A 21,643-nucleotide genomic window follows, 5' to 3' on the forward strand; every position below is an offset into this window, starting at 1 on the left:
TGGTGTTCAAAATATTCTTGTTTCTTGTTGCTAGGCTAACTCTAAAAGGCCACTTCTGATCGGTCAGAATTAATTTGCACTTGCCCAGTTTAAAATTCATACAACACATCCTGGGATAAATTGAATTCATATATTCATTCATTCATTTTTCGAACCGCTTTATCCTCACAAGGGTCGCACGGGGTGCTAGAGCCTATCCCAGATGTCTTCGGGCAGTAGGTGGGGGACTGAAAACCCACGCAAGCACGGGGAGAACATGCAAACTCCACACAGGAAGGCCGGAGCTGGAATTGAACCCGGTACCTCTGCACTGTGAAGTCGACGTGCTAACCACTCGCCTACCGGGCCGCCCGGATTCATATATAAATATATCAAATGAACAAAAAAAAATAAAAATTTGCAGGTACTTTATTCCTAATCTTTCAATTGACATATCTTCACCAAATGGTGCCCAATTTCCACATTGTGTTTATGATTGGAAAGCATTTTTAACACTAGAGCATAACATGTTTATTATGATCAACTGCATTGTTAGACCACGTGAATGTATATCCTGTTACATGAGTATTGGAGGAAGTGTCGCAGTGAAGATTCCATTCACAGTTTAGCCATGTTGTTGCACATGAACTGCCTCTGGGACCACTTTTGCCAGGGTTTTGCAGGTTTTCCTTGGCAAGGAAATTTATTTTGGGTTTACCGCACATTGACTGTGATGTCAAAAGTACTTCCTCAGCTTGGGTCAAGTTTAGCCTCAGCGATTCTCACGAGTCTTTCCTGTTGTTCTGGGTGGTGCGGAGCCTATAGATGAGGAGGAGGTTGGTGGTGGGGAAAGGTTCACTGTCGCATCCCTCCCCTCTGTACAATACAATAGTGCCTCTCTGATGACAGATGCTGCTTAACCTGCTCTGACCCGCCGAGCTGTGATGTTGCAGCTGAATGACAGGCCCAAAGAGGACACACACAAGCTCCACTCCACACTTGCCACACTACACAGGACACCGTCCACCAACGTGGAAAGGAACTGTCTCTTTGGGCAACCCCCCTGTGATAATATATGTCGATCTGAGCAAGTGCTCACCACCCTGAATTAGGACCAGAAAAGGACACCCACTTGTGCTATCTTGTCCCATTGAGTAAAATATTGAGACAAATTGAGTGCTAAATCACAGCTGAGTGGAGTCTTCGTGTGGCAGAGCGTGAAAGCCTACAGACTGTCCGTTGTTGTGACGTCGCCTAAGCGACGGCCCTGCAGCTTCATTTGTCATCACTGGAGGCTCAATCAAGGGGGACGAGACCTTGCCATCGGTTTGTCATACTTAACTTGTCTGTCTCCATTTTAAAACACTGAAGATGGAGCTCACGGAGGATTATGTGCAAGAGCATTAGAACTACAGTGGGAACAATGCCATATTCATTATGTTGATTTCCCCCTCGCTTTCCTGCAGAGTATACTTGTTTCTTGTATTGTTAATGGGGTTTTGTTATACACAAAGCTTTTATCAGCTGGAAAATGAACATGAAATGTGTTTCGAAGGGGGCTCTGCAACAGTGATGGCAGACATGTCTTAAAGTGTTTTGATATGCAAAAGCGTGTGTGTGTGTGTGTGTGTGTGTGTGTGTGTGTGTGTGTGTGTGTGTGTGTGTGTGTGTGTGTCTCTGTCTGTCTAGGTAAAAATAATGATGCTAAATCCAGCTTGGCTTTAGATATGGAGGCGGTTCTCCAGTGGCCTACTGACAAAAAAAAAACAGCAAGCTTTTTTTTTTTTTTTACTTCTCTCCTCAACACACACACACACACGAGTACCTCTTCTTTCTGGAGAAGACAGACACTTGGACCCAGGTCCCCTTAAAAACAAAGTCCCTGTCTTCTCAATCTCAGTTTCTGTCCTTCAGCAGGAAGTGATGCTAAGCATGTTCTTCACCCCAACCCCTGTACCCCTCTTCCCCTTCTCCAAAAGTCCAAATATACAGACACTTAGGCACACAACTGTGTATTGCTTCCATTACCAGCCTATGGTTAGCTTTGAAATCTCACCTCCTCAACTTCTTCCCCCAAAACGTGACCATGTGACTGATTTTTCAGGCAAGAAAGTGCAGATGAATTCTTCACTATTGAATCTAAAATTTTCCAAGCAATGCATGGGGCAGGGTCAAAGAATAAAATGATTTGATGATAAACTAGACAATTAATAAAGCTTAATTACCATTTATCCAGTTTTCTTTTCACCACAAAAATAAATTGAGACTTTTTTTTAAACAAGTGAAAATGTAATTTGTAATTAAACACAACGGAATTCCTCCTCTTACAGGAGAAAGCTATACTGTGTTTTAAATTGGAACAAAAAAAAATAATTGTCAAGCTGATCACCAGGCAAGGACGCACGTGCTACTGCCGGCTCTGTGAAAACAGCCACTGGGTGGCACTGTGTCTGTTCGGTGAAATGCCTCCCGAGTTTCTCTCTCAACACAAAAAGGCAGCTGGACACCCAAGTGTCTGAAAGCTCTCGGTCCACAATGGTGGAAATAAATAACCTTAATATAGTGTCCACATTTAACAAAATACAATACACATGTTAGTAAATAAAATCAATATTTTTTCTAGAAGTTGTTTAATCGAAACATATACAATAATATACAAACCTTGTATATGAAAAAAGGCAACACAATGTTGAATTCATCTGGTGAATCGTTTCTGGTATATTTTGGAAAATTGTTAAATCACCAGATTAGACAATCCTGAAAATGACTCCATTACCAAAATTCAATATAAAGCCAGACGCCTGCGTTTTTTAAACTTAAAAAATATATATTTTCAAGAGGCACAACGGACACAGCTATCAAGACTAGACTACTACATTTGCCAACCCATCGAGTTAGAAAAAACAAATTAAAAGCCTACAATCAAAACAATTCAGAATAATTGCAAATGATTCCATCTTTTTTTTTTGAAACACGAAAATGCATCAAAATGTCTCATGATTATTTGATTTGAGGCATCCGACCATTTTATATAACTAATTTAAAACGATTAATCATTTTGCATTAAAATTTAAATCCGATGCACACAAAGGTGGATCGACATAAACCAAAGGGCAACATATTGGAAGGATGATTGGTTCTCCTTCGTGTCAATGGCAGGTGCGAATTTGATTGGTCTCTTGGGAATGTGCCACACTTTATAATATCTACACTAACGTTTTGTTTTTGTTTTGTTTTTTGGAAGTGGTAGGCTGTCAAAATCACGTGACTTAATCACATTGTAATCCTGATGCGATCAGAATCAATCAATCGATCAGAACTAATTTTGAAAAATGTCGAGTTGTTTTTTCTTTCTGAATAGATCAGGACTTGTTTTATTGTTGATGTTTTTTTAAGACAGTTGTCATCTGAGTAAGTATATACAGACTCATGTGGACAGTGAAATGTTTCTGCTAAATGTGCCTGTATTATTACGACAATTGAAGAAATAGAATGAATTTTGATTTATGCATTATTAGAACATAACCCATTTTCCCTCTAATTTGCCCACTGCAACTCACTCAGACCCTCGTTTTAATGTCCTATATATTTTAAGGCGTCACATTAAAAGATAAATACAATTGTGGCAATAAATAGCAATTGCATATGCTCAAACAAAAACAAATTGTGAAAGTCACCCCCCGAATACTGATTGACACATAAAGGTTTACAAATGTCATCTGCTATGGAAGACCACCTTAAAAGTGTTTGTCCCGCCCCCATCCCGTCTTCAGGCCCTCTGATTGGCTGAGGAGTCATGCATGGAAGTGCTGCTGGAAATGCAAAACTTGTTGCTGGCTCCTGCGGACGCGTTGGTTCCGCACACAGCCAAAAGCGGCTAAACCGAGTGTGTGTTCCAGTCAGTGTCCTTCGAGCGCGCACACTTCAACACACGCGCCAGTATCGGAGGGTCACGTACGTTTTGGAGGGGAGCAAGGAGCCAAGAGGTGCCCCCGCTTCATCGCAGAGCGAACCTCCACCAGCAAAGTGGAGGATGCTGTCACGCCGTTCGGTGCTTGTGGAGTGCGGGTAGTGCACGCCTCGCAGCCCTGGGAGCAGGACCGGAACCGGGAACGCGTCGCTCCTGCGCTTTGGCAGGAGATTTGATTTGGAAGGTGGACTTAACATTAAGCCGGACGACTTTGTTTGCGCCTGCAGAGCAAATAATGGCATTCTGATGGACAAAACATTTTTTTTTCATCGAATCTACAAAGACAATTTTAACAATACGGTCGAAAGAGGACTTTTTCTTGATGCCGTTATGGGACTTTATACAGAAAAGGAGCCGTGGGTACTTTGACACCTGATTGGATTAATGAGTGATAGGGCTCAATTTTTGATTTATCATATTTAGTCATTTTATTTCTTAAGTGCGCTCCTCTCACTTTCGTAGAGACATGTCTTTGTGCCATGATTACGCCGTACAAATGCGCACACGAAACTTTGGCGTGTCGTGAGACAGCCGGGCGGCAAGGTAAATACAATTATTCTAAATGCATTTTCTTGATCAAACACTTTATAATGCGGGCATAAGAACAGCAGGGATGCCGTTTAAGCATATTTAGACAGTTTCCCCGCTATTTTTAAGAATTAAAAAAAGAGAACATTGTTGATTAATTCACACTTTGAAAGCAAATTGAATTTTTAGTTGACTCTGCTTTTGGGACCAGACTGCTTTACGGTCTGCCCAATAACTTGCAATCTTACTATTATGTGGGATTAAAGACAGCGTAGTATGTTTAGGCTGGAAAAGTTTGGTTCTCAGATAAATAGCAGAAACCCTGGCCAGTCAGAAAGACAGAAAAACCAACCGAGACTGAACATGGGCTCCCATTATAAAAGTACCAGTTTTCACACTGGTGGTCCACCTGGTGCTGTGGAGCCCAGCATGGGCCCGATGAGTGACCCGCAGATGCTCGGACTCAACATGAACATGAACGGCGACCAGTATGGAGGTTTTCACTCCCGGGGTCACGCCGACATGCATGCAAGCAGTGGACTTCAGCAGCAGCAAGGACCCATGCATGGATTTTTTAACAACCAGCAACCTCATCAAGGACATCCTCACGGCCATCAACCTCACCCGCACCAACATCATCCTCACTTCAGCGGGAATTTTGGAGGCCCAGAGCCAGGGTCATCATGCCTGCATGGTGCCAGGCTAATGGGCTACAATAACAATGCCATGGGACCGCAGCAGGGCTTTGGAGAAGGATTTGATCCTCTCGCTGAGGGACAGGCGGGGGATGGCTTCCCACAGCAGCAGCAGCGGCCCGGTAACATGCCTGATTTCCAACATCACGGTCCTCCCAGTGGCAGCCACGCTGTTCCTGCTCCCTGCCTCCCCCTAGACCAGTCACCTAACAGGGCAGCCTCTTTCCACGGTCTGCCATCGTCCTCCTCATCCTCCTCCGATTCTCATAGCTTGGAGAATAGACGGCTGCCCAACCAGGGAGCTGTGGAGGGCTTAGAGTATAACTTCCCCAGTGATCCCCCGTCTGGACATTTCGACGTACCCGTATTTTCCCCGTCCGAGTCCGAATCACAGTTACCACATTTTGGCCCCGGTAGGCCAGTTCCCAGTGGGAATTTTCCAGGAAACCCTGGCATGCCTCGAGCGCCGGGCATGCAGGGCATCTCCAAGGGACACCAACCTCCACCGCCTCAGCAGCCTCAACACGGAATCTTTTTTGAGCGATTTGGTAATGGCCGGAAGGTGCCCGTGGGAATGGACCCGGGGGTCAATGCGAGACATCCTCTCATGCAACAGCAACAACAGGCTGGCTTGATAGCTAGACAGAACTCATGCCCCCCTGCCCTCCCCCGACCCCCTCAGGCTGAGTCTGGCTCCAGTAATCCGAACATTCTGGACGGAGGGGTCATGATGAGTGGCCAACACAATCAGTTTGAATATCCCATTCACAGACTGGAAAATAGGGGCCTGCATCCCTACGGGGACCCCATGTTTAATATGCAACAGCCAGCTCCCCTTCCCTCCCAACAGCCCCCAAATCAGAGACTACAACACTTTGACGCTCCTTATATGAACATGGCAAAAAGGCCTAGATTTGACTTTCCTAACGCGCACAGCAGTGACGGCTGGTGCGGTGGCATGGAAAATCACCTCTCTCCCTCTTCCTATCCAGGACTGCCAGGTGAGTTCACCCCACCTGTGAATGAAGGTTTCCCACCGGGTCCACTGCAGCACACGGGGCCTGAGCAGCAGTCTTTACAGCAGCGACAGAACGCAGCCATGATGATAAAACAGATGGCTTCTCGCAACCAGCAGCAGAGGATGAGGCAGCCCAGTCTGCAGCAACTCGGTCACCACGGTGATGTGCCACCGGGCCCCCTGGGTCATGGAGGCCCAGTGGGGGGCATGCCTCAGCCCAACTTTGACAGGGAAAACGGAGGCAGGATGGCCAACGTTGATGGGCAAAATCCGCATGTAAACCAGGACAACTCCTGGTTCCAAGGGTCCCACCCTCCTGGGGAGATGATGTCACGGCGTATGGGAGGAGGGGCAGGCAATGACTCCGGGCCCCATGACATGGGTCTCCAGCAGAATGGGCCCGGGATGATGTTCAGGCCAGGTATGGGCATGCAGGAACCCATGAGATTACCCGGAGATGGACATGTACAGGCTCTCCATTCCCCTGGCTTGCACTCCCAGTTCAGCAGCAACATGGGCAACATCTCCCAGATGCAGTCGCCAGGAGCGGGAGGAGGAACGGGGCATCCGAATGCACCGGCAGAGAGGCGAGCACCCGATTTCCCCGCTCCTCCAATGGGGGCACAAGCACCATTCCCCTACGGAGGGGCAAACCGTCAAGGGCCAGCTCACAACGTCCCCCAGGGGGTGAACACCTCACCAGGGAGCTACCCTCCTCCGTCCGAGTTCCCCTCAGGCCAGCGGTCGTCTGTTAGCAAGCTTGGTGCTCTCTCTCTTGGGAATTTTAACAAAACCAGTGCTAAAGACAGCGTTTTTGGCCAGAGCTGCCTGGCGGCCCTTTCCACGGCGTGCCAGAACATGATCGCGAGCCTCGGGGCTCCCAACCTCAACGTAACATTCAACAAGAAGAACCAAAACGAGGGCAAGCGAAAACTGAGTCAGACCGAGCAGGACATTAATAGCAGCACATCTAACGGGACTGGCAGTGCTGGGCCTGAATATTTTCAGAGCAGCACTTCTCAGAACAACCAGCTGCCTGGCACTGGGAATAGCAACGCTAAGCCTGCAAGTCAAAACCAGACGGTGCAGGGGGAAGCCAGTGCCCTCTCCCCAAATTACAACATGGACGCTACCCCGTGCAGTGAGGGGAAGGCGACAACAGGGAGTGGGAGAGGGAGAGGGAGGAGAAAAAGAGACAGTGGACATGTGAGCCCTGGAATTTTTTTTTCCTCTGAAAATGGAAACCCTGTTGTGAGTCCAGGCCAGCAAACCCCTGCAGCTGGTGTTGGGGAGAGGGGTGGGGGCACGCCCCATGAGAAACACCTGCAATCACCCTCTTGGGGGAAAGGAGGTGACCTAATGTTGGGGGACCAGGCTGACCTGATGTCTTCTCTGGACAGTGGCATTCAAAGTGTCGCCAAGTCTGACGGCAGCTCGCCCCGTGTGGACTTTGCCGATGATGTCAGCGCCCACTTTGGCAACGAGGATGAGGTGTCCTCCAGCTCAGATGCAGGTGGATCCTCAGCCAATAAGTCCAACCGCAGTCCCATGATCGGCGGCTCACCTAAAATGCAAATGAATGGACAGAAAACTTTAGGCTTGGGCATTAACAATCACACTACCTCGACAGCGGACAGCTATGGACTGAGTGCTGCAACGGGCGGCAGTGGAGTGAGCCATCCAGGTACGCCAGGGGTGGAGCAGGTACGCACCCCATCCAGCACCTCCGGTCAGGACGAAATCCATCCTCTGGAGATTCTACAGGCCCAGATCCAGCTGCAAAGGCAGCAGTTCAGCATCTCGGAAGACCAGCCTCTGGCCATGAAAAACGGCAAAAAGAACGGCGATTGTCCCTCTCAGAACGGAGACAACGATCTGGCAAGCTGCAGCCCTGTCGCTGGGAAGGGTTCAATGGGCACTATTGACCTTGACACACTAATGGCAGAGCAGCACGCCACCTGGTACGTGCCCAGTGACAAGGCCATGATGGACGGGTCCGAGGATGACAAGTCCATGGGACTCTGGGAAAAAAACAAGAGCCAAAACAACAACAAAGAAGGTAAGAACTTTTTTTAAAAATTAAACTTCCTTTTGTCTTGCATCCCGCATTTCAGGAGAACGTTTCTTTCAGTAATTTGAATAATCTGCATGTTCATGTTGCGGTGAAAGAGGACAAGATGAATAATTTCTCCGTTTTAAAACCCCTACATGCATTTTAAATAATATGCCGGTTGGAAAATGTCACTCCCAATGAGAGGAAAAAAATAATCAGTTTGTCCTATGTATATGTTAATTGACAAAAATATGTAATAACGTATTAGAGCGGTCTAAAAATCCCTTTGACACCACAAAGACTTTTGCATTTCTCCCCCTGCGGTCAATTTTTTATTTATTTTTTAATAGATTTCCTCATTGTAGTGACACTTGGAAAAAAAACACCTCAAGAAAAGTAAACATTTCCCGTGGCTCTTTATCTCAGTTTTCAGGGTGAACAACTGCATTGAGAAGATTAATAGCTTTTGGAGGATGTGCGTCTCGGCGGTGGGGTTTCCCTCGCCTTGTTACGTGTTTGTTTATGTTATTGCCTTGGGATAAAACAGAGCTGCCGAAATGCAATTGGATTGAAAATTGTATGGAGAGAATTTTCCCGAATTAATGTTCCAATTAGTTTCATTTTAATTTGATTCAGGTTTTCGTAATTTAAATCTAAAACCCAACTATGCTGTATTATAGCAGCTGGAACACGTAACATAACCAAAAGAACATACACATATGAGATGACTTCTATTATGAATTGTGGTTTTATTTTTCTTATTGTGTAAAACTAGTACTGAAAATACAGCCATGCAAAACTTTGTGGCACAAGATGCAGTTTCAAGTCTCACTTAAATGTCGTCAAAACACCCAAAAGTATTTTAATTTGCAATTAATTATTTCAAGTTTTAATTGTAGAGTTTGGTGCTTTCATATGGCTCTCTTAGTTAAGACACAATTCGTTATATCACACTACTTTATTCTAGACCACAATAACAATACACTATGCAAATTTCCAATAAACATACTGTTCATAGAACAATTGATATTTGTATTTGCAGCGTATGATTGTTTTTACAATTATGCTTCTTATAATTATATAATTATAAAAGTAGACATTTGCTAGAATTGCTTCTGTTGAATTACCTTATATAGTTGTACTATAGGTTTATATATATATATATATATATAAAATATGCTTTTGCTTTTTTTAATTTTTTACACATGCTTTCTTTCCCCCCTAATAAATCAGACTGCTTATGCCATTGTCGTACGACATTTAAAAGGCTGTTAACCACCATTAACTGTAAGCACTGACAGGCTTTTGGTTGCGATGTTTCTATAATAATAATGGGAATATATAGTCATGTAATTGTATTAGCCTCTATCAACCGTGTCTTCAGCGCCTCTTTGTTCTGTTCACTGCAGGCGTAGCGAGAGGTGGGGGGGGGGGGGGCGCACAGCAAGCTGGGTCTGGATTTGGGGGATATCGTACATTGTTTCTGTGGGACTGGATGGCGGCTGGTAACACTAACGCAATAACTTGTAACCAACCAGAGGCCTAAAATGACTTCATCAAATTATATTAGCCTACATTATCATACGAGCCCCTTCTGCTATTTGTTTTGCTTGGAACTAGTTGTTTACCACTCACTTTAATGAACAGCGACTCGAGCCTTTTAATTCTCCTGATTTATTGATGTGGTCTTAAAAGGTGCACAAGCTCCGCTAATTTATGCAAACCTCAGTGAAAACAACAGTGCCGGAGGAGTGTGCGTATACGTGTGATGCAAGGCATATATTATAGATGCCCGTTTGGAGGTATTTAGATATACTGATGGATTTGCCTTTGACAGAGAGACCCAGCACTATTTGTCAGGCTGGCTTCCGCGCCCTGTTGCATGCGCACACAAATCAGTCGAAGAAGAATAGTCTTTTCTCCTCTCCTCTTCTCTCCTCCTTTCTTCCTCCCGCCACCCTCCCTGCATGGACAAGAGGCATGCGGCTCCGGGAGCGATCGATAGCGAGTTAGCACAAATCACGGCTCCTGACAGTTTTTCATTTGAGTGCTTCAGACAGCAAAGATGGAAAAAAAAAATGGTGTCGGTACATTTGGGAGGGAACGGGCAATTTGAAGATTGAATCTGATGTTGGGTTAACTTTGGAAGGAGCAATATAACGTATTCATTTAAGATAAGTCGGTGCGCATGTTGCAGTTCCTTAAGAGGCAACGTCCAACATGCTTTTGTCAATACAAAAACTATCCACCTCAACCAGTCGGTTCAGTTTTAAGTCTGCTCCTCTAGTCTGCACGTCTTTACCATAACCTGAAAGTGGCTTTGTCAAGAACGGATTATGGAAGAACGGATTAACCCTCTGATCGTGTTTTTGTATTTATTTTAGGTTGAGTAAAACATACCCATTATTTTTTTTTCGGCAGTTTGTAATACATGCCTGCATTTGTTTTCGTACTTTATTTCCCTTAGGTTTCTTCAGTGTCACATTTAAAAATGTAATTACAATTTATTCGATTGAAAAGGCACATTGTGTGCACGCTAAATTAGGTTTAGGACGAGTTTAACTCTGGAGAGCGTGAAAGATTCGGTCTATTTTCCGTTTTTTTTTTTTCAAACTTTTTTAAAACTATTTATTCCCTCCCAAGTAGTTGTTTACAGCTGTGGGCACTACAACGGAGCAATACATATAATAAACAAATTCTAATGCTTACATTATAAAGAACGGAAGTTTAAAAGAGGTGCTTTTCTTTGCCTTGCTCTATCCCAGCTGACACTGATGCACATGTTCAAGAAGGATGCGTGCTGCCTTCACAATCCACTGTGCAGGTCTTTTTTTTTTTGGGCCTCCTCCTTCTGTGACTTCTTGTGTATTTAAGTTTGAACGATGTTCCTGTTGAGCTCACCTTCATAAGCTTGAATTAAACGTCAGGCACCAAAAAGTCTTCCTCATATGATGTGTACCGTTTTGAGCACATTTTGTGATGTGTGCAGTCTTGATAACACGCAACCAGAAATGGGATGGAGGAAGTCAATGAGCTATTTTTGTTTTTCCTTCTCGCTTTTTTCACGTTTCACTTTTTTTTTTCTGTTCAACACATTTAAAATACTTCACAGCTGACCTTATTGAACAGTTCTACTCTTCACTCACAGTAATAAGTCTTTTAAAGAGCTCAGATTATGATCAAATCTCCGTCGCTCTGACTTTGACAGATTCGACAAAGGAACAGCTTGCATGTTACAATACCACCAGAATCGGCTTTAATCCACACACAAAAAAGTTGTATTGATATTTCAGCATTGAGAATGATCCTTTGGGACTCTCTCTTTTGACATTTCAGTACAACAACACCTCAGCAAACTGGGCCAGTAATTTGTATTTCCTGTTTTGAAACAGAAAAAAAAATCCCACAATAAAGTGATTGGCACTTGCTTGCATGTGGGGGGGGGGGGGGGGGGAGGGAACAGCTTGGGGCAGTGCTATGTGCTTTGCCTGTCATTACACCGTCTTTCATATTGCCTTTTTCAAGAACACACGTTGCAAAGCCTCACGCACACTTCTCTCTCCTGGAGTAGCGATAATCATTATGATAATCATAGCAATTAGCTTTGCTAGTATTGTTTCCAAAATACATAATTCATCTGCAGGCAACTCCTGCAATTTGACCTGGTTATTGACAAGTTCATTAGGAGTAGAATTGCTTGTGTTTCTCTGCAGCGAATTTCAGGACTAGGATTGCATTGAAGCAACGGTGTCCCTGTTGTGAAGAAAAAGCCCAACACTTTTTATTTTGATCTTTTTTTTAAACTGGAATTGTGTTGTGTGATTCTACGGTTAGATGAGTTATGCATCTGACGTTTTCTGATATTTTTCCTTTTGAATTTGCATGTGTGTTTGCATGTCTACGTCTGTGTGTGGGCGCGCACACGTGTGTGTGTGTGCGCGCATACGGGTATGTAGACAGCGCCACTTGATAGTGTGGATGTGTCAGCTGCAGACATAAAGTTTGATTTATTTAGACTGTGTCAAACTTACAACTCCACCCCATCGACCTGCCAGCCCTCCAAATTCCCTCTTCCTTGGCCTGGTGGAATGTGTTAACATTATTCGAGTGTGGCCAAAGGAAAAAAAGTGTTTTCTTGATTTATATATAGATCACAATTGGGGGGGGGGGGGGGGGGGGAGCATATGTTACATATGAAGTGTTTTGAAGACATTTTCATTTATAAATAAAACAATTTCCAGTGCACCGAGCCCCCGTTGAAGACGGCACATGGTGTCAGGCTGTTTACTTGTTGGATTAAAAAATAAATAAAATTAAAAAGAATACAATACAATACAATACATGCTGATTTATATAGCGCTTTCACAACAGCGACAGCTGTAACAAAGCGCTTCACAAAACAGTTAACATAAAGTAAAATAATAAACACAACACATAACATAAAACACGGACAGTCGTGCAGTCCTAACCACTTTTCCGTCACACGCTTTGAAGAAGGAGAAGCTCATCCAGCATGTTGTTTTCCCAGAGGAGAGGTGTTTGGATGAAGAAAAAAAAAGTTTCAGAGTGTGGTAAATGTTCTTGTAGGATCAGTGAGTGGGATGCATTTATCCCGGAGTTGCACAAATTGAAGTTAAAAATCAGTGATTGCCAATGTATGTGACATTCATCCAAATGTTTCTTGTTGACTGCTTGCCATACAACTGTGGCGGTTAAAAAAAAAAAAAAGAGAGAGAGAGAGAGAGAGAGAGAGAACCAGTTTAGTACAAAGCCACTGAAAGGTGTTGGGCTTATATGTCTGTGCTTGGAAAAAGGGGTGTATGTGTTCTCAGCTCTCTTGAGGTGTCAGTGTTGTCACACTGCCAGCAGTGGTTATGTTGTTTGGCGTACAGCTTGTTGTCAGGCATCTTTAATTTGTATTGAGGAATTGACAAATGACTTATGACACCTGAGCTCTTTCTCCTTGGAGAGAAAAGTGAAAGCTGATTGAGAGAAAAAGAACCGAGTGATAGTGGCAGATAAAAAGTGTCTCGCTCCCTCAAGGGAAAGCGAAGTGCTGTTTTACTCGTAACAATAAAAACAGAGCAAAAAAAATAAGTTGACTGTATAAATCATGCATTGCATTCTTGCATCATATGTGGGATTTCTGTGTTGTATTTGAAAACATTTGGAGCACTCTTGAAAATAGATGCTGCTATCTGGATATACCAGGGTTTGACGAGTTAAAAAAATTGGCAACTTTGAAAAAAGGGGTTTTCCGCAGTGTGCCGAGACAAAATAGAGACAGCGATGTCGATCAATATGTCACCGGCTTGGATGACACACTGGACAGGTCATAGACACGCTTGTGAGTTATGAAGGGCCCTCTAAATCACTTCCCATGTTCTGCTTTGTGTCTGCTTTCCTAAGCGCTACTTGTGGCCGGAGAGGTGAGTGAGTGTGTGAGTGTGTATTTGTGCTTACGTATGTATGTGTTTATATGAGAGAAGGTAACCAACGCTGAGGGCAATGCGTGTCTGGACAAGCTTCTCTTTTTAGGCTCCCTTTAAGTTGCAGGCCGGAGAACAGAAAGGAAATTCAAACCAAAATAACTTCTCCGGTCTTGTTGGAGAAATGCGCTGCCCACCCCCTTCTCCCCGAGTCTTTGTGGCGATCCTCCCTCTTCTGAGGCAAAGGTCATAGTTTGGGAGTCGGGCAGAGTTTTTTTTTGGGGGGGGGTTGCATATGCCCTCTTTTGATAACCTCAAGGTTTACTTTTCGAGATGTTCATTTAGTACATTTTGTTCTCCCTTTTAGGCGGGTTTTATCGAATGTGTAAAGTTGGAGTCCCGCGGATCTGACATGTCAGTGGCAAAAGCACTTTAAAAAAGATTTTGCTCGCCGTGATTTTTTTTTTTTTTTCTTCATGGATGGTGACGAATTCTTTGTGCTGACTAAGACAGAATTCTCACACCAGGCCATCCATGGCTCCAGTTGTTATGCTAAAGGAATCTGACCTGATGTCACACAGTGTCATAGGAGCAGAGGCCTTTGGGTGTTTTTGTCAGCGAGCGGAGCGGTCTGATTGGACCGCGTGGCGTTTCAGAGAAGATAGGGTCGCGCCCCCAGGAACGCAAGGTCAAAGGTGAAGTGTCGTCATGGAAGTAGAGCTTGGGATAGAAAGGGCAGAGCCAAGCCGCTTGAGATCCCGGAGCCTGGGAAATCAACGTGACGGCCGTGAGGAGCTCGCGCCAAAAAAAGAAGCCTTGTGAAAATCTTAACTCTCTTGCGCGCACTTTGTCTCCTCCTGCCATCTTTTTTGTTATTTCAAAGCGACAATTCATTGCATCTACTCGTTTTACATATTAACTTCAAAGACTGCTGCAGTTATTTTTAAACGTAAGCAAACATTCAGCGCAAAAATAATGGGAGAATTATCGTTTGCCTCTTCCTTTCACATTGCTTGTTGATTGTGTAGTGACATGCGAAGCTGCGTCAGCTCGTCGGATCCCAGACACACACACTCATGTCATGTACACGCTGTGTGTGTGTGTGTGTGTGTGTGTGTGTGTGTGTGTGTGAGATAAGATAAGATAAGATAAGATATCCTTTATTTGTCCCACACTGGGGAAATTTACAGCCTCCAGCAGCAAGAATGTAGGCAGAAAGAAGAAGAAAAAAGTGTGTGTGTGTGAGAGAGAGAGAGAGAAGAGAGAAAGAGAGAGAGACTCATCACACACTAAATAACTATGTCACAATTGAAGTCAAAGCGACACATTGAATTTTGTATTTGTGTAATAGCACATTGCTTTGGTAATCTTGTCTGTCTGGGATGTGTTTAAAGACAATTTAGGTGTGTTTGTCTCCTCGGGCTGAACATTTTCTCCTTTTCTTTGTTGCTTCTTGATGCTGAGCTATAGTTCCCCGCAGATTAATGGGCTCTGATTGATATTACCGTGAAAATGAAATCTGTGTTAGCCGGTGAGCAGCCATAACCACAGAGATCTTATTGGGAGCTGAGATTTCCCTGTGTGTAAAACGTCACGGTGATTTGGGATTTGGACCTGTGTGATGTAAAAATTTCACGCCATCGTTTCCAGTTTTGACCAAGTGTAACCGGTGGTGTCCGACTGCGTTGTGTTTGCGAATATTGATGACGCACAGCAGGATTTCTTGTGTTGCTTGCGTTTAATGGTCTCCATCACAAAGCCCGATGAAAATAGCCGAAAACAATGTCCTCCTCGTTTGTTATACTGATACAGCGTAGCCCTCCCCATGGAAATCAAGAGAGAAAGGCGTGAGTTCAACTTAAAAGAGGCACTGCCGCATTCATAATTGAAGTAGGGGAACACATACAAATTTTTGTTTCACCCTTTAATAATGGAGGATATAGTAAAAGAACACGTCAGATATTTATCATTTTACAGATTTGGCGTAATTATAATGCAGTAGAGTAAGTATTTCCAATTTTTTTAATGGCCCTGTTACATTGTGATGTACAAATTCACACCATCATTTCCAGTTTTGACCAAGTACACTCACTGCCAAGGATAATGTGTTTCATTTACGTGTGGCGATGGTTTTTTTTTGGGGGGGGGGTTCTCCTTCATGAAAAATCCTGCCATTTAACCATGTCATGTCATATTTTTGGGGGATGCCATCTATTCATAAATCCATTTTTGACACATCTTATCCTGTTTGGGCTCGCTGGGATTTTTAATTTGATATTTTTAGGCCTAAAGTGTTAACTCAGATGCATCTGAATTATGCGCTAATCGTACTGCATTTGTCCTGTTTTTATGAGGTGATCTATGAATTCCCAATTTTAGTGCCATAGAAATATACACATTTATGTGGAGCAACGGCTATTGGCTGATGCGGGTATGGCAGCGGCGGCAGCGGTTGCCGTGTTGTGTGTGTTTGGCCGAACGTGTTGTCAGTTTGCTGTGTGTCAGCAGTGAGCCAGGGGAACGCTTGGCTGCCTATTCAGGCCGGTGTGGACCCCGCTGTGCCCAGCTAGCATGAGCTGCCGGCGGCTGCTGGAGGGCGCTGAGACAAGGGAGTGAGAGTGGGCGGAGGGAGGCAATATGCCCGAGTCGAGGGGGCGGGGTGGGGGGCTTTGCCACGCTGAGGTGTATAACCGGACCCCCTGGCAAATGTTGGGTCTCATCAGTCGCACCTCCGACGCCGCTTTAAATCCTCATTTCTCCCTCGCCGCGTCCGCCCACTTAACATCTTGCTTCTTTGGGAAAGAGAATTTTGACAAAATCCTCTCGCAGAGTCAAACGAAACAACGGGAGGCTTGGCTGCCTGACCTTTTACCAAATCCTCCACTTTTCCAATCCAGTGGTCACAGTCCAGACAGGCTGGGGGGGGGGGGGGGGGGGCAAGCCTGTGTGTCTGCATCTCTTGGTTGTCCTTGCTGTATGGCCAGGCTAGGATTTGGCAAGGAGGTGAGAGATAAAAATGGTCAACAAAAGCCCCTACCCACCAGAAAGTCCAGTTCACGTGAGCATGCTCTTTTCCACCGTCAAGACTAAAGGATATAAAAAATCCATTCTGTTGTTATTGGACTAGTCGCTGGAGTATTTTACCTACATCGTGGAAGTAGATACAATGTCACTTCACAGTCGTCACCAACATGTGACAACGGAAATGTTTTTTTCTGTTAAAAAAAAACTCATCTTGGATATAAAAATGAAAAAAAAAGATCACAAAATTCCAGATGCCCTTCTTTGTTTTCTTTTGTGTACTGTTCCTTTCTTCTTTGGTGTTGAATGTATTAGTTTGTGTCGTACTGCCATGATACCACCGTTTTTACAGCCATTATGATCCTACAGCCCTTTTGTGCTTCCAAACTGTACGTGGTGATCAGAACCGCCGTGTCAGTGGTTAGGGCGGTGCAGCTTGCGTCGCGTATCTCAGCCTGTGTGAGGCACGTAAACTCAGCCCGTTCGGGCTGCCTTCTCTCCGCTTCTACACTCGTCTCGTCCCCGATGTTGTCTTTGTGCATGACACTGATGTGTTTCAACCAGCCACACGGTGCTAAAGTATAGGTTAGCGTGTGTGTTTGGGCAAAGGAGATGGAAGAGCAATCAGACTGGATGTCTTCACACACTTCCCCTGTGCTCTTGGCTCAAAGGAAAAATCCAAAGCACGCCGTCCCTCCATTACCTCTGTCCAAGTTGCGATGTGTCTCTCCTCCCTTCCGAGCTTCGCTTCCTCCCTGCCCCGCAGTCCGCAGCATATTGGCAGATGATATATCGTTTAGAAAGCACTTGCTGTCCTCGTCAATCTTCCCCTTGACTAAGTTTTTCATTACACGACTCAGAGTGATTTTTCTCCATATGTGCAACGTGCACCGCGGGCGTCAGCATTAACTCTCTGGCACAGCAGATTTTTTCATATGATGTATAATCAACCTGTGTATAGATTTTTCGGGAAGCTCGACGCAGCCGTTTAATATGAGCCTCCACATCTCTGTGACACCGGGTCGATACGGCGGCACGGTCATTACACCAATAAATTGGGTCAAGCAGGGTTAAAGGCCAGTTTTGTCAGTGTCCCTTGACCCCACATCAAGGGTCAGCGCAGTTTTGCTCGTGAGAGGCACTCAGACCAGAGAAGGTAGAAGTGGCGGAACACTGTTCAATTAATATCACAGTGCAGATTTCGAGTGGGATGTGTAAATGACACCGGTTTCATTAAAATTGTATTTAAATGATTCATCCGCCAGTCGCTAAATGTTGCTCATTTTGCGCAGATGTAATTAACCTTTCTCTTTCTCCACTTGCCTGCAGACTCTGAGCTGTCCCAGAGTAAGGCTGCAGTCGGGACCCCCGGGGCCAGCGGAGGAGGAGGAGGCGGGGGAGGAGGAGGAAACCACCTTCAGTGCCTGTCCGTCCACTGCACAGACGAGCTGGGGGACAGTAAGGGCAGAGGAGGGCCCGTTTCTTCGTGGCGCTCGCTCCACTCTGATATTTCCAACCGATTTGGGACATTTGTGGCGGCACTGACTTGAATGAAAAGCTGTCCCACCACAAAAGAAGAGGACAAACTAAGATCAGAGACAAATGACAAAGAATGATGATGATAAAATTTGGAAAGTGCGGGCATCTCTTGCCTGTTCAGGGAGAGAATGACTTTCACGTATAAATGGCAAACACACACACACACACACACACACACACACACACATACAAACATGTGCGCGCACACACACAAAAACACACGCACACACACCCACATATACACACGCGCATACAAATACCATTTTATTGTCAAAAACATGCAGTCACTCGCTCAGACACTGCTGGACATCACAGTGTGGGCTCTACTTAACGATGCCCGATCTGGAAAACCTCAAATCTACATGTATATTTTTTCTTTTTTTTTTTTTTGGTTTTGTTTTGCTTATTTGTTTTGTTTTAATGAAAAAATATAAACTTGTCAAACAATGATTATGAGATAGCAAATGCAGATATATTCAGTTGCCACTGGCTGTAATTGTGTAGCAGTGTTGACACGTGATGTACTTGGCAGGCTGAGGGATTTTTTTTTCTGATGTTAGTAAATATGGCCTTTTTGCTCTCCTCACGTGCACGTAGAGCTCTAATGTATATAAATATATATGAACCCATTGTAAGCAACTCTTTGCCCCAAAAATTTCATCTGACTTTCACTTATTTTGATCATTTTTGTCCTTTTTCAAATGAGCGGACTAAATGCATGAATGTATAATTTTTTTGTTGATTTTTTCTGTGCAAATACAACTATTTGCCTCCATATTCCAAGCAACTTTTTTTTTTTACTGCTGCTGTTCATTTACAGTATGTTGTAAGAAACTTCTCCTCTCATATTCATGAGCTCAACCTTGTATACAATTCAGCCAATGGGAACTGAAATGGAGGCATTTGCATTGTTGAATTGAAAAAAAATGGCTATTGGTATTGCACATGTATAATAAGATTTAAAAAAAATGCTGTGTGTTGGGCAATCTTGTAATCTTTAAATAAAGCTTCTGTTGAATTTGAATTTCTGAAACAATAGATGGAGGACTGTGACAGCAATTTATGAACTGATTTTTTGTTTACTTTTTAAAGGATAAGTAAAGTGCAGTCGTCTGTTTTCCTGCATATTGTATATATCTGTATATGTTTTATTGAGTAACTAAATAACAATAAATATGATGTTAAAGGTGGAACTTTGCTACCCGTCTATGTATTTGCCTTTAATTTTTTTTTTTACAGCAAATAAAATTGCAATGTTTCCATACCCTACAATGTTTACGTTGAGAACCATGAGCCAATGCAAATTGTCTGTCGTGTATTTCAAATGACAGCTATGACAAGGAAGTTGTGAACTGAAGCGCACCAAGTGACAGCAATGCAGGTTCTTGTAAAATATAAAGACGAGACGTGGCAAATAAGCGATGCTGTGCAATGCGCATCTTAATGGATTAAGACTCTAAGATGATTCATTCTGCGTACACTCGTTCACAACGCTTGTCTCATTTCATCCTCACATCTTTAACGACAGTCCTGCTCAACTCACGCAACTTGTAATAAATCGGAACGTTAAAAAAAAACTGTTGCCATCCGAGAAATAGGCTTTTTGCAAGATTCCATAATTAGCCCAGAGAAATATTCAAATGGGTATTTTAAGGTGAAGGCAACGTGGTAGAATAGTGGTAAACACCTCTGCCTCAGGAGATCCAGAAGTCCTTTGAGACGTTGACATGTTTGCAGTACTCCACTTTCCTCCCACATACCATAAACAAAGCTTTATGATGTTAAATACACGTTAATTGAAGATTGCGAATTTCCCGTTGGCGTGTGTATGAATGGTTGGCTTGTCTGATTGACAGGTGACCCAGCCTGAAGTCAGCTGGGAAGCAGCTCACCCTTGACCCTACTGAGGACAAGTAGTGTAGAAAATTGATGGATTTGCAGATGCTTGTGGACTGTCTAGAATTTCCTTAATTTCAAAGTGCGATGAAACAAATGCATTTTTTATTTAAGATTATTATTATTAATAATTTAAGACTATATGACAGTCTCTTGTTCTTTTCCAGATATGGAGGTCTTGGTCGCTTTATGACATTTCATTGTTACGAATGGCACACAGAAAAATGCTTTGTCCCTTTCTGAAATTGAAGCCAACCACAGGAGTGAAGGTAAGAAATTCACATTTTTCATTACTTTTTTTTTTCATTTGATTACTTTATATATCCAGCCTACAAGTGTTTGCCATACACGTATTTCTTGCAATTTCGATTTTACTACTGCTTGAGAATACGCTAATAACAGGCTCTGTTCTGACTGACTAAATTCAGTGTTGTAGGAAACCCCTGTAAATTGTAAAATATTCTGCAATCACTTACAACCTATAATATACGATATAACTCTTCCCTAACCAAGATAGTGGCGTCAACAGTCAAAAGAAAATGTTTCAAATGGGCACCCTCTCATGTAGCCAAATATGGGAACAGTATGATGCAGTTCAGTTTGCAACCATGATAGTAAAAATATTCAAGTCAAAGAGCCACACTATTTCCTCTCAATAGACTGCACGAGTACCTCATGCTTTGGCTAATGAATTATTGAAATATGCATTTACAAACAATGCCATACAAGTATCCAGTCGCCCCTTCCTTCCCCCAGCTATCTTGACTATTTGCTATCTGCATGAATACTTACTGCCAATCAATGAACCCCATGTCGTATCTCTGAGGTGGATACGTCAACGCTACCTAGCGGGGCTCACGACCAGCCTGCATCGCTGCTGTCTTGCTTTCACAAACACACATCGTAACCTCGGCTCGGTTATTTGGGTTTGCTTGACACTATAGCAGGAGCCTGCAGTGTAGAAATGATGCCCAGAGAACCTCAACGTCGACAAACAGCAGACAAAACAGGCTATGTGACTGGCATCACGTGGGAGGGAAAATGGGAGAAGAAAATGTTTTGATTTCTGAATAAATGATTTTTTTTTTTCAAGTGACACTTTATGGTTTTGAGTGTGCGCATTTTTGGGGGGTGCAATTCGGTATTATCTGCCGAGTGTTCCAGCCAAATGGCAAAAGTATTTTGTGGTTTGAATGTTGAGCTAATGCGCCAATTTGTTTCAGGTGCGGCTCAGTATCCCAACAAAGGAACAGGAAGTGGAGAAGTGATCAAAGAATCACAGAGGTGAGTTGGTGAAAATGGAGGAATGACACAATTCAAAGGCTGTGTAGTATGGAGAGAACGAGAGAATTCAAGAGGAAAATAATACAAGTGGTAATGTGCAGAAAAATTAGAGCAGAAACAAAAGATTAGAATTGTTGAATATTGATCATGACCTGGGATTGCTGATGTGTGCAGTATGGTGGGAAGAAGTTGCACTTATTATCAAATGGCCAATTTTCTGAAATTCTGGTT

The 21,643-nt window shown here is 43.7% G+C and overlaps 1 protein-coding gene across 1 annotated transcript; it reads left to right on the forward strand.

Moving 5' to 3' along the window:
• The first annotated feature begins 3,815 nt into the window (after positions 1 to 3,815).
• On the forward strand, positions 3,816 to 19,425 carry mn1b (MN1 proto-oncogene, transcriptional regulator b). Its single transcript, XM_086111739.1, has 2 exons — positions 3,816 to 8,249; positions 18,023 to 19,425. Exons 1-2 carry the CDS (start codon positions 4,754 to 4,756, stop codon positions 18,241 to 18,243), a joined length of 3,717 nt encoding a protein of 1,238 aa, XP_085967865.1. The 5' UTR covers positions 3,816 to 4,753; the 3' UTR covers positions 18,244 to 19,425.
• The last annotated feature ends 2,218 nt before the right edge of the window (positions 19,426 to 21,643 follow it).

This window comes from Hippocampus guttulatus, chromosome 5 (assembly GCF_054856545.1).
Source record: "Hippocampus guttulatus isolate MCC_2025c chromosome 5, RoL_Hgut_1.0, whole genome shotgun sequence".
Classification (NCBI taxonomy): domain Eukaryota; kingdom Metazoa; phylum Chordata; class Actinopteri; order Syngnathiformes; family Syngnathidae; genus Hippocampus; species Hippocampus guttulatus.

What these genes read in the sequence shown, in the direction of transcription:
- mn1b (XM_086111739.1), top strand. Translation starts at nt 4,754, where the DNA reads ATGTTTAGGCTGGAAAAGTTTGGTTCTCAGATAAATAGCAGAAACCCT. An exon ending in CCAAAACAACAACAAAGAAG is followed by an intron (nt 8,250 to 18,022) that starts GTAAGAACTTTT and finishes ACTTGCCTGCAG; the next exon opens with ACTCTGAGCTGTCCCAGAGT.